At 39.8% G+C, this 17,621-nt stretch overlaps 1 protein-coding gene across 3 annotated transcripts in view; it reads right to left on the bottom strand.

Moving 5' to 3' along the window:
• Nucleotides 1-17,621, bottom strand: part of LOC140211211 (RNA-binding protein 5-like) — a 48,309-nt gene that overhangs the window by 5,399 nt on the left and 25,289 nt on the right. For all 3 annotated transcript variants that reach the window (XM_072280815.1, XM_072280816.1, XM_072280817.1), the window contains 14 exons: nucleotides 16,839-16,899; nucleotides 16,293-16,355; nucleotides 14,854-15,014; nucleotides 14,139-14,236; nucleotides 13,438-13,525; nucleotides 12,942-13,022; nucleotides 11,858-11,948; nucleotides 7,509-7,582; nucleotides 7,308-7,386; nucleotides 7,121-7,212; nucleotides 3,995-4,162; nucleotides 3,630-3,776; nucleotides 1,508-1,594; nucleotides 88-279 (listed from right to left, as the gene is read on the bottom strand). In XM_072280815.1, the coding sequence (XP_072136916.1) occupies nucleotides 88-279; nucleotides 1,508-1,594; nucleotides 3,630-3,776; nucleotides 3,995-4,162; nucleotides 7,121-7,212; nucleotides 7,308-7,386; nucleotides 7,509-7,582; nucleotides 11,858-11,948; nucleotides 12,942-13,022; nucleotides 13,438-13,525; nucleotides 14,139-14,236; nucleotides 14,854-15,014; nucleotides 16,293-16,355; nucleotides 16,839-16,899 (1,482 nt within the window). The remainder of the gene's footprint in view (nucleotides 1-87; nucleotides 280-1,507; nucleotides 1,595-3,629; nucleotides 3,777-3,994; nucleotides 4,163-7,120; nucleotides 7,213-7,307; nucleotides 7,387-7,508; nucleotides 7,583-11,857; nucleotides 11,949-12,941; nucleotides 13,023-13,437; nucleotides 13,526-14,138; nucleotides 14,237-14,853; nucleotides 15,015-16,292; nucleotides 16,356-16,838; nucleotides 16,900-17,621) is intronic.

Genomic DNA, 17,621 nt, shown 5'->3' with positions numbered 1-17,621 from the left:
TCTAAATATGCAATGTACAATCATAGTAATTTATAATAAATAGAACAGTCAATGTAACATAGAGTATATTAAATTTAATACAGTTACCCTGTGCAGGTCAGATAGCTGCTGATGGCGAGTAAGTGCTTCTTTATTAGGAAACTGTCTTCTGCACAGCAGGCAGGCCATTTTGTTCCAATCTGTCATTTTTTCTTCCAGATCTTGAGTTGTTTCTTGCTCCTCTTCATCACTCTCTCCACTATAAGAAGCCACAAGTCCCTGGAGTGGACTTGACTTTCTCTGCAAGGTAGATATCAAGGTTAAACAAACCCTTTGAGCTTCATCGTTTCACTCAATCCTCTATTTATTCACAGTTGATGTAAAAATTGTCAAAATAACCAAGTGTGACAATCATCGCACAAAGATGCTCTAGTCATGGAAATGAAAATACAAATGGCATTAAACAATTTTCATATCATGAAAAGTACCAACTATAAAGACTCATTATGAAGTCTGTTTCACTTCTGAGGGTACAGCGGATACAGTTTCAGAATAAAGGGATGTCATTTAACTTTTAGATTCAAGGAACTTCTTTAGCCAGGGGGTGGTGAATCTGTGGAATACATTGCCAGAGTGTGCTGTGCAGCCCAAGTCATTGGGTGTTATTTAAGGCAGAGATCCACAGGGAGAAGGGAGAATGGGATTGAAAAAAAAAGTTATGGGTGAATAGTGGAGCAGACTTGATGAACTAAATGACCTAAGAATTAATCAAACAGCAAGCTCATTCAGAGGCTACTGGTCAAAAGTGTTTCTCCATGCTGTATGACAAGAAATGTAAATAAAATCAGCCTTCCATCCTGCTGTGATATAACATTTCATTCATATTTTTAAGTTTTAGTTAGATACATCAGATCCCTATCTCCATATTGTTGAGTACACGGCTAACCTACAGATTACTTTTCCCTGCCAGCTGGGAGACGAGAATCAGTGGTACACATCAGAAAAATAGCAATGGGATGAAATAATTATAATAGTTACACGCAAGCCAGTTATAAAGCTAGCTGTTCTGTACAATGAGTTCATGCATACGAAGGCACTTTCCAGATCAAGAGGTCACATTTTATTGTTGAATAAAATTAGTGGAACTGATCCAATCAGAACTAACACTTTAAATTTGTTGACTATTTAGTTAAATTAAAGACACAGCGTGGAACAGGCCCTTTGAGTCATGTCACCCTAGCAACCCCTGATTCAAATAAATGCCTAATCACTGGAAAATTTACAATGACCAATTAACCAACCAACCAAATACATCCTTGGACTGTGGGAGGAAACTACAGCACCTGGAGAAAACCCACTTGGTCATGGGGAGGCCATACAAACTCCTTAGAGACAATGTTGGAATTGAACGCTGAACTCCAACACCCTGCGCTATAATAGCGCAACACTATTCACCATGTTGCTGTGAAATTTGAGACAAATGGAAACAAAAAAATAATCAAAATTCAATCTCGAAAGATGTTCAAACCTTTAGTGGGCTTTCATCATCATCTCGTAGGTGCTCCGAAAGACCACTGAAAGGTTCCAATACCATTGGCTGTCGTTCCATCATCCCCTGTAACAAATGTATTCAACTTCCATTAAACATAAATTTGAATAATGCGAAGTATCTGAGAAGAAAAAAAATACGCCGGACATTGAGTAAAAATATCTGGATGTGCAAACTTGAAGATTTCAGGCATTCTGCAGCATGTCATGTAATGCCCACTTACTGAGCATCAGCTACTGGAAACCTCAATACACAATGAACTTAGCTCCACCCACACAGAAAAGAGATACGATTTCCCCTTGTCTTCAAAGTTCAAAGTAAATTTATTATCAAAATACCTCTATGTGAACATATACAACCTTGAGATTCATTTTCTTGTGGGAATTCAGTAAACACAAGAAACACAATAGAATCAATGAAAGGCTACAAAGGACAAACAACCAGCGTGTAAAAGACAACATACTGTGCAAATATGTCATGAGAAATAAAAAAATAATCCTAAACAAGTATTGAGAACTTGAAATGAAGAGAATTTAAGTAAATCCATAGGTTTTGGGAACAGTTCAGTGTTGGGGTGAGTGAATTTATCCACTCTGATTCAGGGGCCTGATGGTTGAGGGGTAATAACCTTGTACAGTGAGCCCCGAGGATCCTGTACCTTCTTCCTGATGGCAACAGCAAGAAGAGAGCATGGCCCAGACGGTGGGAGTCCTTGGTGATGGATACTGATTTCTTGCGACAACCTCCGTGTAGATAAGCTCAATGGCGGGGAGGACTTTCTCATGTTGGACTGGGCTGTATATAGCTAACCAGCAAACCTTGAAATTACAATCCCGCTAAAAATTTTTCCTCAGCATTTCAGTGGGACGGGTTCCTCTGCAGTATTCTGGCTTATTTTTCCCCTCCATCTCCACCAACACCCAATAACTCCCACTCTGTCTTCAGGACAAGGAACAACCACACACTGGGGACCTAAATACTTCTTCCACATGAAGCACACTTGACCTGTACCTCTTGTGGCAAGAGTAAGTGGGAGACCTGAGGTCTGGGAAGTGGCAGAAGACTGAAAAACACATTAGGGTGAAAATAACGTTTAAGGAAAACCTAGTATGGAGTATAAAGACAAATAGTAGAAATTTCTATGGATACATAAATAAGAGTGTGGTAAAGTAAATATGGGCCCTCTAGTGAACAACACTAGTGAACTAATAACAAAAATGACTGATGAATCAAGTAACTTTAGCATTAGTCCTCACTGTAGGATACAATGTTAATATCCTTGAGATAGCAGACAAACTAATTTCAAGTAACACACAGAACATACAATCCCAATTACAAAGAATAAGGCTTTGGAAAAATTCAAGAGGCTAAAAGTTGCACAAGTTGCAAGAAGCCAATGGACTGCACAACACAGTCTTAAAGGAAGCGGCTGCAGAGATTGGACAACAGCAAATGACACCCTTATTCAACAAAACTTGAAAGGCAAAAGACTTTACAACTCTATCTTAAACCCATGCCTCTCGCTTCTAGTTCCAACTCCCATTCCATAGAAAGATCATGCATGTTCACTCCATTTCTGCCACTTCTCAAAGTGTATAAAATCATGAGGAAGACATCTTATATTTAAAATACTCATTCTAAATGCTGCAAACTACAGAATAGCTTCTTTGCTTTTCCACCAATTTAAAAATTTTATCAGACTCAGCTTAACAATTAGGGTATATTCTTTAGTCTGGTTTCTATCATTATCCAGTTCAATTATGACAGCATTTACTTCCTGATTTTGACAGATCTTAACTCCAAAATGTTTCATTTTCCCCTCTTTTGTAAATGGGTTGCAGGGTACCATCTAATTCAATTTTTAAAAAAAAAAATTCCACACCTCGCTTAATTGTACTTGCATGCTCACAAAACCCCAAATACCTTTCAATATTTTATCTTCCGCCCATAATCATTTCATTAACCCTTAAACCCCTTAATCATTTAGCAAATATCCTATTTCAATATAAAATTAAATTGCATCAAGTGGTCTACAACTAATTCAGGTGCTATATAATACTTCACTGCAGTTACTACAACTACTTGACTCTCATCCACATACCCGTTTCTCAAATAAAGCAAATCCCGCATCAGCAGCAGCAGACTCCCTCCTCTCTTCTTCTTTAGCAGCAATCATCTGCAAGTTACTTTTGACGTTATCTTTCTGCTTATTTAGACTTTTCGCCCATCGCTCCATGTCCTTGGCAATCTATGGTAAAAATAAAACATTCACATTCAGTTCCAGTGCACCCAGTACTGAAGAGGAATCTAAAGCATGTCACTAGTAATTACATTCTCATGTACTTTCCTGAAGGTTCATATCATCTATTTACAGCAATTCAACTGCTGCTCTCAGCCTCAAGGCTCATAACCGGGATAGCGGAAGCCAAATCAGCTGTGTTTAGAAAACCATGCCAAAATTCTCACTTGTTGTGCTGTCCTGCTCTTCGGTTTCTCCTTCTTTTCCTTTCCTTCCTTACTTTTTGTTCCGCTTGATTTAACGTTTTGCTGTGCAGTTTGATCTGGAGCAGGTAAGTAAGTTTGTTTTTCTCCATCCCAATACATATACTGTTGAGTCTGTGCATTGTAGTAGTACTGAAACAAAATTTTGTAAAAGCATTGTTCATTTATAACACAACAGATAAATAATGTAACAATCATAAAGCCCCTCAAATCTTTGACATCTTTGACAGTCAAATAAGCATAGCATATTGATGCAATTACAAAGAAGGCACATCAGAGACTTTTTTATTAGCAGTTTCAGGAGACTTGGTATGTCACTCCAAAATTACTTCCCCCCCCCCCCCCCCACAGATGCACAGTGGGGAGAATTCTAACAGGTTCTGGAGGGGCTACTGCACAGCTTTCAGAAAAGCTGCAGAAAGTTGTAAACTCAGCCAGTCATGGGCAACAGCTTCCCCACCCTCCAGGACACCTTCAAAAGGCGATGTCTCAAAAAGGCAGCATTCATTATTAAAGACCCCCATCACCTAGAACCTGTCCCCTTTGCTACCATCAGGGAGCTCGTACAGGAGTCTGAAGACTCAATGTTTTAGGGAAAACCTTTTCCTCTCTGTCATCAGATTTCTGAATGGACACGAACCCATGAAATCCACATCAGTATTTTTTTTTGCACTACTTTTTGCACTACCTATTCAATTTAATTTTCAATATGTACTCCTTGTTGCAATTTAGTTTTAATATGTATTGCAAAGCACTCCTGTCACAAAATAAATTTCACAACATATGCCAATGATATTAAACCTGATTCTGATTCTAGCCATCTTCAATTCAGGTGTGGATCAAGAACAAGGGATCCTCCAAAGGAGGAATGTGCCTTCACTATTATGCCTCAAAGTTTCCACACATCCAACCTGATATTATCTTATGCAAGGGAAACACAAGATGATGATATCAGTGGAATTATCACATCCGCATTCCTAGCTTATATCTTAAATTTTCAGTCTCAGATTTAATCCACTGCATCCATCAAGTTTATTTCAGAGTGGTGCATGGTTTCTTTCATCACAGACCAAGGTTTTGATTTACATCAGAAGATATTCCTTTTAAAATGAATGTTTTTTTCCCACAATATCGAACATCCATTAAAAAAGAGCAAGGCTTAACTCAAGACGCTCAATAAATGCACTGGTATTAAGTACATAAGATATTCAGAATTCTGTTTTTGCTGGAAAACATTTCAGTCCCTATTGCATAGCACAATTTGAAGTAGATATAGCACTTACAGTGACTACATATTGTTTATGCACGGAGTAAAACACTGGGAATGAGATTTCAGGGAAAATAATTTTAACTGGGTAATTGCGACAAGTTATTGAATTGAATTGACTTTATTTCTTACATCCTTCACGTGTAGGTAAAAATCTTTACGTCTCCGTATAAATGTGCAATCATAGTAATTTATAATGAATAGAACAGTCAATGGAACATAGAAATACACTCAAATCAGCATGAGTTAATCAGTCTGACGGCCTGGTGGATGAAGCTGTCCCAGAGCCTGTTGGTCCTAGCTTTTATGCTGTGGTACTGTTTCCCAGATGGCAGCAGCTGGAATGGATTGTGGTTGGGGTGACTCAGGTCCCCAATGATCCTTTGGGCACTATTTTCACACCTGTCTTTGTAAATGTCCAGAATCATGGGAAGTTCACAACTACAGATGCGCTGGGCTATCTGCACCACTCTCTGCAGAATCCTGCGATTAAGGGAGGTACAGTTCCCATACCAGGCAGTGATGCAGCCAGTCAGGACGCTCTCAATTGTGCCCCTGTAGAAAGTTCTTAGGATTTGGGGGCCCATACCAAACTTCAACTATCTGAGGTGAAAGAGGCGCTGTTGTGTACAGACCATGAGGTCCTCTGTGGATGCCAAGGAACTTAAAGCTGTTTACCCTCTCAACACCAGATCCATTGATATCAATAGGGGTTAGCCCGTCTCCATTCCTCCTGTAATCCACAACCAACTCCTTTGTTTTTGCGACTTGAGGGAGAGGTTGTTTTCTTGACACCACTGTGTCAGAGGGATGACTTATTCCCTGCAGGCCACCTCATTATTGTTTGAGAATAGGCCAATCAAAGTAGTGTCGTCAGCAAATTTAATTAGCAGATTAGAGCTGTGGGTGGCGACAGTCGTGGGTATACAGGGAGTAAAGGAGGGGACAGTACACAACCCTGAGGGGCTCCTGTATTGAGAGTCAGAGGGGCAGAGGCGAGGGGCCCACCCTTACCACCTGTTAGCGATTTAGCAAGAAGTCCAGGATCCAGCTGCACAAGGCAGGGTCAAGGCAGAGGTCTTGGAGCTTCTTGTAGAGTTGGATGGAATTACAGTGTTGAATGCTGAACTGTAGTCTAAGGACAGCATTCTCACAGAAGTATTCTTCTTCTCCGGATAATGTAAAGACGGTATGTAGTGCAGTGGCTGTTGCGTTGTCTGTCGATCGGTTGTGTCGGTAGGCGAATTGTAGGGGGTCCAGTTTGGGTGGTAGCAAACTGTAGATGTAATCCTTGACCAGCCTCTCAAAGCATTTGCTTACTACTGAGGTTAGTACAACAGGACAGCAGTCATTCAGGCATGTTACCTCGGTCTTTTTTGGTACAGGGACAATGATGGATAATTTGAAGCAGGTGGGCCCTCTACACTGGGAGGTATATTAAAAGCAGGCTATAGCAGCCAATGATCTGGAAAAGCTGCCAGTTGACACTAAAGACCCAAGAGTGCCAGCTTATTGGAGTTTTAATGCTCAATGTTCTAGTTTAAGCCAAAAACAAGCCAGTTGTTCAGGAATGCTGAAAACTTACAGGGTTACATCTAAAACAACATGCAGAGTATACAACCAGAGCTTAACTATATCTTGATGGAACAGTCAAGTACAACGCTTACAGATTTAAAAATTTTCCAAATTTGGAAACCTATCATTGATAACTTCACATTGATCACTGCAGCATTCAAATATTTAATGAAGTCACACAAATTATCAATTTGAGCAAATCAGAACACGCAAACATCTGAATGTTCATTACTTTAATAAGTAGGTACCTGTGAATTAGGATCATAGTAGAATCCAGTTTGCGCGTCATAGTAATATCCAGATGACTCATCATATTGGTAAGTGGACACATCTGGTATAGCTGGAAAGGATAAACAAAGTGGCTATCAGTAACAACTAAATAAAGACTACTTAGACCAAAAAAAAAACAGAATAAAATCTGAGTAAAACACTCACGATAGCTTGAATCCTTTGAATCTGAAGAACCATTGGGTGCAGTGGTATCTGTTTGCTGGGACTGGCCTGCTTGCAAAGACTGAGGAAAAAATTATTTTAGAAATTGTTTTACCTTGTGTTTACAATTTCCATGACAACTTCAGGAGTTAAAACAATTCAGTAACCTTCAACATTCTTGAACACTGAAAAGGTCTGACATACCTCAGATTGATTCTGTAACTGGTAGTTTTGACCATCTTGGGAAACTGTTGCAGGTTTAGAAATTGTAGGAGGGGCTGTTAAGGAGAACGGAGAAAAATAATGCACCAAGGTGGTGAGTGACGAGTTGTATTAACATTTACGTAATCAAATTATTAATCTATGGTATAACTTGACATTTCTGGATTGAACACTGTCTGCCAGTTCTCTTGGATTTTTTATATGCAAGAAGTTTGATAATTGAATGAGCCAATCTCCAGTACTGATTAACTGAATACGGAATTATGAATCAGGAACTATTTTGAGAAACCATCCAAGGCAATTAAATCATGAACTAAACACAATTATAGATTGAAATGAGACCAAAGTGCTTTCAGGTACTACATTCTAATACTGGTGGCCGTCCATTGTATTGTGTTGTAAGTGAAAAAGCCATTGCACTGGGACAATGCCACTCTCAACCTCAGAAGGCTGACGTGGATATGATATCAATGACCTGGATAGGAAGGAGGAGGATGTCCTGCAAAGAGAATTTAGGGAGTTAGGTGCAAAGTTAAAGGACAGGAACTCCAAGGTTGCAATCTCAGGATTGCTACCCGTGCCACGTGCTAGTGAGGCTAGAAATAGGAAGATAATGCAGCTAAATACGTGGCTAAGAAGTTGGTGCAGGAGGGAGGGCTTCATGTTTCTGGACGATTAGGGTTTGTTCTAGGGAAGATGGAACCTGTTCCGATGGGACAGGTTGCACCTGAACTGGAGAGGGACGAACATCCTTGCGGGAAGGTTTGCTAGTGCTGCTCTGGGGAGTTTAAACTAGATTTGCAGGGAGAGGGGAACCAAAGTGTTACAGCAGATAGTGAGGTGGAAGAGGATAAAGGTCATGCGAGAACTGCAAGTTTAGTGCATGGAGTAAAGCCAGATCTAAAACAAAGAGGCTTTGAGGAAAGAAAAGCAGAATAAAGGGTGTAAAGGCAGTAAGGTAGCAGGGCTAAAGTGCATGTAGTTCAATGCAAGAAACATCAGGAACAAAGGTGATGAACTGAGAGCTTGGATACATACATGGAAATATGATGTAGTGGCCATTACAGAGACTTGGCTGGTATCAGGGCAGGAATGGATTCTCAATATACCTCCATTTCAGTGCTTTAAAAGGGATAGAGGGGGGAAGGGGAGGAGGAGTGGCATTACTGGTCAAGGACACTATTACAGCTACAGAAAGGGTGGGTAATGTAGCAGGATCCACTTTTGAGTCAGTTTGCGTGGAAGTCTGGAACAGGAAGGGAGCAGTTACTCTATTGGGGGTATTCTATAGGCCCCCTAGTAGCAGCAGAGATAACAAGGAGCAGATTGGGAGGCAGATTTTGGAAAGGTGCAAAAATAACAGGGTTGTTATCATGGGTGACTTTAACTTCCCTAATATTGATTGGCACCTGATTAGTTCCAATGATTTAGACGGGCAGAGTTTGTTAAGTGTGTCCAGGACGGATTCCCGTCATAATATGTTCAGAGACCAACTGGGGGGAATGCCATACTAGATCTAGTGTTAGGTAACGAATTGGGTCAGGTCACAGATCTCTCAGTGGGTCAGCATCTGGGGGACAGTGACCACCACTCTCTGGCCTTTAACATTATCATGGAAAAGGATAAAATCAGAGGGGACAGGAAAATTTTTAATTGGGGAAGGGCAAATTTTGAGGTATAAGGCTAGAACTTGCAGGTGTGAATTGGGATGATGTTTTTGCAGGGAAATGTACTATGGACATGTGGTCGATGTTTAGGGATCTCTTGCTGGACGTTAGAAATAAATTTGTCCTGGTGAAGAAGATAAAGAATGGTAGGGTGAAGGAACCATGGGCGACAGGTGAGGTGGAAAATCTAGTCAGATGGAAGAAGGCAGCATATATTGGGTTTAGGAAGGATCAGATGGGTCTATTGAGGAATATAGGGAAGCAAGAAAGGAGCTTAAGAAGGGGCTGAGGAGAGCAAGAAGGGGGCATGAGAAGGCCTTGATGAGTAGGGTAAAGAAAACCCCAAGGCATTCTTCAACTATGTGAAGAACAAAATGATGACAGGAGTGAAGGTAGGATCAATTAGAGAAAAAAGTGGGAAGATGTGCCTGGTGGCTGTGGAAGTGAGCAAGGTCCTCAATGAATACTTCTCTTTGGTATTCACCAATGAGAGGGAACTTGATGAAGGTGAGGACAATATGAGTGAGGTTGATGTTCTGGAGCATGTTGATATTAAGGGAGAGGTGGTGTTGGAGTTGTTAAAATACATTAGGATGGTTAAGTCCCCGGGGCCTGACGGAATATTCCCCAGGCTGCTCCACAAGGCAAGGGAAGAGATTGCTGAGCCTCTGGCTAGGATCTTCATGTCCTCGTTGTCCACGGGAATGGTACCGGAGGATTGGAGGGAGGCGAATGTTGTCCCCTTGTTCAAAGAAGGCAGTAGGGATAGTTCAGATAATTACAGACCAGTGAGCCTTACGTCTGTGGTGGGAAAGCTGTTGGAAAAGATTCTTGGAGATAGGATCTATAGGCATTTAGAGAATCATGGTCTGATCAGGGACAGTCAGAATGGCTTTGTGAAGGGCAGATCGTGTCTAACAAGCCTGATAGAGTTCTTTGAGATGACCAGGCATATAGATGAGGGTAGTGCAGTGGATGTGATCTACGTGGATTTTAGTAAGGCATTTGACAAAGTTCCACACGGTAGGCTTATTCAGAAAGTCAGAAGGCATGGGATCCAGGGAAGTTTGGCCAGGTGGATTCAGAAAGCAGAGGGTCATGGTGGAGGGGGTACATTCGGATTGGAGGATTGTGACTACTGGTGTCCCACAAGGATCGGTTCTGGAACCTCTACTTCCGTGACTTTTATTAAAGACCTGGATGTGGGGGTAGAAGGGTGGATCGGCAAGTTTGCAGACACAAAGGTTGGTGGTGTTGTGGAGAGTGTAGAGGATTGTCGAAGATTGCAGAGAGACATTGATAGGATGCAGAATTGGGCTGAGAAGTGGCAGATGGAGTTCAACCCGGAGAAGTATGAGGTGGTACACCTTGGAACAACAAACTCCAAGGCAGAGTAGTATGGAGGAGCAGAGGGATCTGGGGGTACATGCCCATAGATCCCTGAAAGTTGCCTCACAGGTAGATAGGGTACTTAAGAAAGCTTATTGGGTGTTAGCTTTCAGAAGTCGAGGGATAGAGTTTAAGAGTCGCAGGGTAATGATGCAGTTCTATAAAACTCTGGTTAGGCCACACTTGGAGTACTGTGTCCAGTTCTGGTCACCTCACTATAGGAAGGATGTGGAAGCATTGGAAAAGGTACAGAGGAGATTTACCAGGATGCTGCCTGGTTTAGAGAGTATGCATTATGATCAGAGATTAAGGGAGCTAGGGCTTTACTCTTTGGAGAGAAGGCGGATGAGAGCAGACATGATAGAGGTATACAAGATATTAAGAGGAACAGACAGAGTGGACAGCCAGCGCCTCTTCCCCAGAGCACCACTGCTCAGTACAAGAGGACGTGGCTTTAAGGTAAGGAGTGGGAAGTTCAAAGGGGATATTAGAGGAAGGTTTTTTACTCAGAGAGTGGCTGGTGCGTGGAATGCACTGCCTAAGTCAGTGGTGGAGGCAGATAAACTAGTGAAATTTAACAGACTACTAGACAGGTATATGGAGGAATTTAAGGTGGGGGGCTATATGGGAAGCAGAGTTTAAGGATCGGCACAACATTGTGGGCCGAAGGACCTGCACTATTCTATGTTCTCTCTAAGTCCAGGTCCAGTGGTATGAACAAGAGACACAAACTGTGTCTTCCCTGGTTGCAGTGGATGACCACATCATCTGTACCTTATCGTGCCATTTGCTCTACAATACTATTACTACATTCTAATCAAATAGCAGTGATAAATCAAAAAATTTAGCTATCTTTATTTAAGATTAGGGTCTCAGAGGACAGTAAATTAGAAGCAATAAAACTTGTAATGGTGTCATTGTGAGTTTAAAAACATTCCACCCTTAAGGCCTCTGATGCGCAAAAGCAGCAGGAAAAAAATGGCTATTGTGGCCTTCAAATACAATTCACATGAATACTATGTACTTGCTACCAGGTGGCAAGATTCAAGTTGCTACCTATACCTAATCAATGAGCCTCATCTTCCAAGAAATTGGGACTGTAAGATTTCCTATGAAGGAAAGGTGAAAATTGCCAGACTACATTGGTGCCATGCTGGTATAAACTCAAGTAAAAGTGCAAGCTTTCAACAAACAATCTGCGAAGTTACAGAGGCCACAGTGAAGTCAAACACAGTATTAACAAAATATACAATGAAATTAAAGTGGACAACCCACCCGAGATGACTGCAGGTGTCTGGTATGTTGTTACACCTTGCTGTGTGGAATCCAAGGAACCACTTTGGTGACCATAATCTTGTGAATACATCTGAAGCAGACATAATATTATTAGCATTTTGCTTGACTGGGTGTAAATGATCATCCCCATTACAATGCTGTAATACCATGGCACCTTCACTTCGAAATAATAAGTACAGGCTGAAGAGTAGGCTGCGATTTACTGAAACCTCATCTCTCATGATAATCCTTGAATAGTAAAAAGCCATTTACTATTTTGAAGGAAGTAATGGAATTATAGCCATCAGTAATAAGACAGTATTTATTCCCATTTTCCTTGGAGAATATTAAGGCAGGTTGCCTTGAATTGTTGCAGTGCAAGTGAAGGTGCTTCCAAAGCTTTCAAAAGTATCTTATTACAAAACGTAATTGGCTTATATTTTCAGAATATCGAAAATAGTGGGAGAATTCGGAACCAGAAGGCACAGCCTCAGAATAGATGCACACCCTTTTCGTACAGAGATGAAGAAGAATTTCTTTAGCTAGAGGTGGTGAATCTGTTGAATTCATTGCCACGGTCAGCTATGGAAGCCAAGTCATTCGGTATATTAAAAGCATAAATTGATAGGTTCTTCATTACTAAGGAAGCAGAATGCAGCTGAGGGAACAGGAATCAGCCACGATCAAATGGTCGATCAGACTTGATGGGCCAAGTAGACTAATTCTGCTCTCTTTATTAGTCATATAATGTAAAGTCAGAAGAATATCTACTTGAAATAAATTCACTTTGCAAAATTCACTCTACTACTCAATGATTAATGGTAATGTCAGAGTAGTCCTTAAAATTAATATGCGGCTCAAAGTAAAAGTGATAGTTCTTCAACTATTGCCCTTGGAAACAAGTTAAGCAAAATATTCCATAATTTGTGAGTTGCGTGGACGCAAACCTATTGAAGTACTTTTCCCAAAAAGATGCACTTTTTCTAAACTTCTGACCACTGATATACGTGCCCCATCAATATATTCTAATTTCTCCATTAATCACAAAAAGCCCACAAGTACTTCACTATTTTCTTTAACATACTTGTTCATATTGACTGTAGCCATCCTGTCCTGGCTGGTAGTAGTTATAGTCAATGTTTCCATCTTCTGATCCTTGCTGGACCTACACAACAGGTTAAAAAAAAAGATGGTAATAAAAATAGCAATCCCAATTTCAATCATTAAACTACCACTTATACAGGGTGCAAGCTCATTAAATAGCTTGGTGCAGCTGAGCAGCCAGGTGCCATTCAGAAGGTTACACCTGGAGAACCATATGGTCATGGTAGCAGAAGAGTCCTGCACATTTGGAATTGCAACCCTAATTGGGAGGATTAGTACTCAAGATAAAAATATGAAGTGCATCACCCTTGACAGCCTATAGATTTTGACTGATCTACATTTACAACAAACTAAGGCAAATTCCATCCATATTTTGCAGGATATTAATATGAATTACAAAAGGTGATAAAGAGTACATATAAAGTTAAGAGATATAAATTACATAGACAAGACAACCACATAAAAGGAACTATTACCTGGCTTGATGACCACTGGGCAGCAGCTATAGCTGTGATTGCAACAGCTGATGAACTGATCTTATTACCATCAGAAAGGATATGGTCCCTAAAATAAACAGTCAGTTATGGATTGATGAAGACATCAAAATTAGTACAGGAGCAACCAGTCTTTTTAAACTTAGAAGGGAAATCTGTGCCAGAATCCACACTCAATTTTTCAGCTGATACCAGATGTGCTTGCCCCTTTAACATTTCAAAACACTGTCAACACGATACCCTCAGAACAAGCAAAGTATACATTCAGTGACTGCTGCCAAAGTATTAACATAATTGACAGAAAGTAACACTGGAATGCTATGTGACATCACTATATGATGCCATTATTACCATACTGTTCCAGCCAGGGACAGCCAGAGTTTATAGATTACAAGCCTTTAATTTGTTTTGATGTAATTTGCATGGAGATTTAAATATCAGGATATAAAACAACATGCAAAAATAAAATGAGAAAAGTAGCATTTACCCATCTTCCATCAGTTCAAAGAGACACTGTTGGGAAGTTGTATCTTAGCTCATCACACATGTAATCAATGAGAAATTACACATTTTGGGATTGCAAGCTTTTAAAAACTTTTCCAAAAAAGAAAGTCAAGTAGGAATCTACTATCAAAATAGTACAGCAGTACTTAGAACAATGTTCACATTTGGAAACAACCTACTTTTTTAAAGATTTGGCAAAATCAACATTAATAGTCCGACCGTCAATATTTAATGGAGGTTGTAGTGCAAGCAGTATCTGAATAAGATGAGAAGCTTCCTGTAAAAAGGAAAAAAATACAAATTTCAAGGATGCATTCTATAGCTGTCTTTTAAAAATATCTCCTAGCTCAGCAACGCAGAGTGTACAGCTTCCGAGAAACAACCTACAAGAACCTAGTAAGCTGAGGAAGCTGGTGGAATATAACACAATATACCTTGGGACATAATGGTTGCCCAACAAATATTACACTTGCTGCTATGCAAATTCCATTACTCTTGCAAAGGTTGAGCCAGAACATCAATGAAAAGGTGTCAATGTGCTTGCGTTCCATTAAAAAAATCCTATGATATCCATAAAAAAATTGTTCTTCTATTGAGCACACTCTCCACAAACTGATCTTAAACCCTACTGAGGACGTGTGCTTTCTAAAGTGTCTCCACCCTACTATTAAGCCTGACTTCTTAATAAACATGCCAACATTCAGTCACAAATGAACTCCATCTTTCAGAGATATAATGATTTGAATTCTTAACTTCTTGCTGGCTCTATACTAAACATGCATTAATCAAAAAGTTGGTTACATTGCATTAACTGCTCAATCATCTTAGTTAAATTAACCCAGTGGCAATGTGATCACTTTATGATATTAGTCAGAGAGGGAAAACAAAACTTACAAAAGACGAATCCAGCTGAACAAAGGCGAACCCCCTGTTTAATTGGGTCTGTTTGTCCTTGATCAACCTTACATTTGCAGTGGAAAGTACAGCATATGGAGCCAATGCACTCAGGATAGATTCGATTGGCGTATGTGGGCCTATGTTTCTTAAAATAATGGCTGTTGACAATTAAAATATTAAGACCATGAGACATAGGAGATATTAGAACACATTCGCAACTTTTAAATCTAAGGTCAAATGACCAAGGTTTTAATCTTGTTCTGTACACGTTTTAAATTGTTTATTGGAATATTGGCAATCAAATGAATTTGGGGCTAGACCAAGGGGAGGGGGAGGGCAGGGGTCAGAATCAGAACTACAGCCAGTTCACATGAACCATCAGTTCCATAAATAACCACTTCTAATGCAGAAACTTAAGTGTTAAAAATGATACTTCAGCGAGTATTTTGTTATGGTTGTTGAAATGTAACAGCAGTTCTACCATCCAATAGATGACCAATGTGAGAAAACCTATATGCTGCTGTTAACATTATCTGAACTCTAACGAACAAAATTAAAACACCTCTAAAAATGGAATGACTGTACCAGACATTTCCTCCTCTGGTTTCAAATACCAAAGTGTACAAGGACTTTTAGCTCCCTCTCACCCCCCTAAATGTTTCAGGATGCTAGGTGAATCACAGTTCACAGAATATTAGGACGCAGTATATTGACATTTTGGTTCAACAGCTTCCTATGTTAATACAGTTCCCCCTGACAAAGAAAGACATCACTGAAATAACTGGCTTTAAAGTTGCAAGTGACGTTATTATTTTTGACAACCATTGCTTTAATTTTAGGAAAAGAAAAAACAGGGAATCAGCAACTAACTCAAAATTCCTGTAAATAAATCAAGAACATTTGAAACAATGTATATAATTTTACCTGCACACTGAAGCCAATTTGATATATATTCCTGGTTTTCTATTTATTTAGAGGTACAGCATTTTACAAGCCTTTCGGGCCCATGAGTCACACCACCCACCAACCCACTTGTTTAACACTAGCCTAATCATGGGACAATTTACAATAACCATTAACCAACTAACCAGAACATCACTGGATTGTGGGAGGAAACCGGAGCACCCAGAGAAAACCCATGTGCTCACTCACAGGAAGGATATACAAACTAGAGGTTTTTTTAAGTTAGAATTGAACTCTTGAGCTCCAACACCCTGAGCTGTAATTGCATGTTAACTGCTACACTACTTTCGGCAAATCAGTGATACATACAAAGACAAAAGTTATAACCATTTATCACTTTACTGTACCAAGACTGGATCTTATGTCGGTAAGAACAGTACTTATTAGATATACCTTTTGGAGAAGGCAAGAAAAAGCCAACTAGAAATTAGTAATACAAGGTAACAAATTTGCTTTTATATAAAAAAACTTACTGTCATTTGCATAGTCGGACATATATGGCTCTCCTTGCATACGAACTTGTTCTTCTTCAGTTTCTGGAAGAAATTGAAAATTATCACACAACCCATGGAATAAGATTCAGTGCAATGAACAAGGAGAAAGAGTGTAAGAACCACAGCAGATACTGATTATTTTCAGTTGAAGTACTAACATACTAAAAAAAACTGTCAAAATATGTATTTGTTTGTTGAGATTAAACTATAAATATATAATTAGTGGTTATACAGGAAAATTACCAAATATTCACATTTCTGTGAATTTATACATTTGTTCTCCATTTTCCCTAAACAGGAACATTAAGGGAACACTTACTCCTTTGCACTCATCAATTCAGACGACATTTTGAAGGGCAAGTCAAAGTGTTATTATCCCTCAAATTTTCTCCTCAACTTTCTGAACAGTCTTGACAGAGGTTGTATTGAAAAAAAATCAAGTCACTTCAAGTATATCACTAGTTGAAACAACAATTTTTAAACCATAATACCAGCCTAGCATAGTAAACTCTCAGCATTGCTTACCAGGCTTCTGAGCATCACACTTGAAGCATCTTTCACGTCGCTTGAAATTGGTTACTCCACACTAGTTAAACAAAAACAAAGACTAATATAGCAACACTATGTAAAAGATTTTTAAAAAATCTTGTCACTCTGAAATACAGGACAGGTTACAAACAAAACAATATACCTTTTTGGAACGGCATCTAGATTCAAAATATGCAAAACAGAAAAGATTCAAATAGATCAACTCCTGCCTGAGGAGCAACATCAGGGTAGCAAAGATGCACACATCAGGATGCTCTTTATCAACTACATTTCAGCATTCAATACTATCATCCCCTCAAAACTAACAACCTCCAAGACCTCCTTGTGCAATTGGATCCTCAATTTCCTCACTTGCAGACTCAAGTCACATCAGATTGGTAACATACCCGCATTCTCCATCAGCACAGATGCACTACAAGGATGTGTGCTTAGCTCCTTGCTCTACAGACTTTACACTTATGACTGTGTGGTTAAGCACAGGTCCAATGCCATATTCACTGTCATAGGCCGAATCAAAGGTGGTGATGAATCAGTATATAGGACTGAAAATCTGGCTAGTGCCACAACCACCTCTCTCTCAGTATCAGCAAAATCAAATAGCTGATTATTGACTACAGGAGGAGGAAACCAGAGGTCCACGAGCCAGTCCTCATCAAGGAATCAGAGATGGAGAGGGTAAGCAACTTTAAATTTGGCATTATCAATTTCAGAGGATCTGTCCTGGGCCGATCACACAAGTGTCATTAATAAGAAAGCAGC

The sequence above is a fragment of the Mobula birostris genome, chromosome 16 (assembly GCF_030028105.1).
Source record: "Mobula birostris isolate sMobBir1 chromosome 16, sMobBir1.hap1, whole genome shotgun sequence".
Classification (NCBI taxonomy): Eukaryota; Metazoa; Chordata; class Chondrichthyes; order Myliobatiformes; family Myliobatidae; genus Mobula; species Mobula birostris.
The sequence above is the reverse complement of the archived record's forward strand: the minus strand, read 5'-3'. Positions and strand labels throughout refer to the sequence as shown.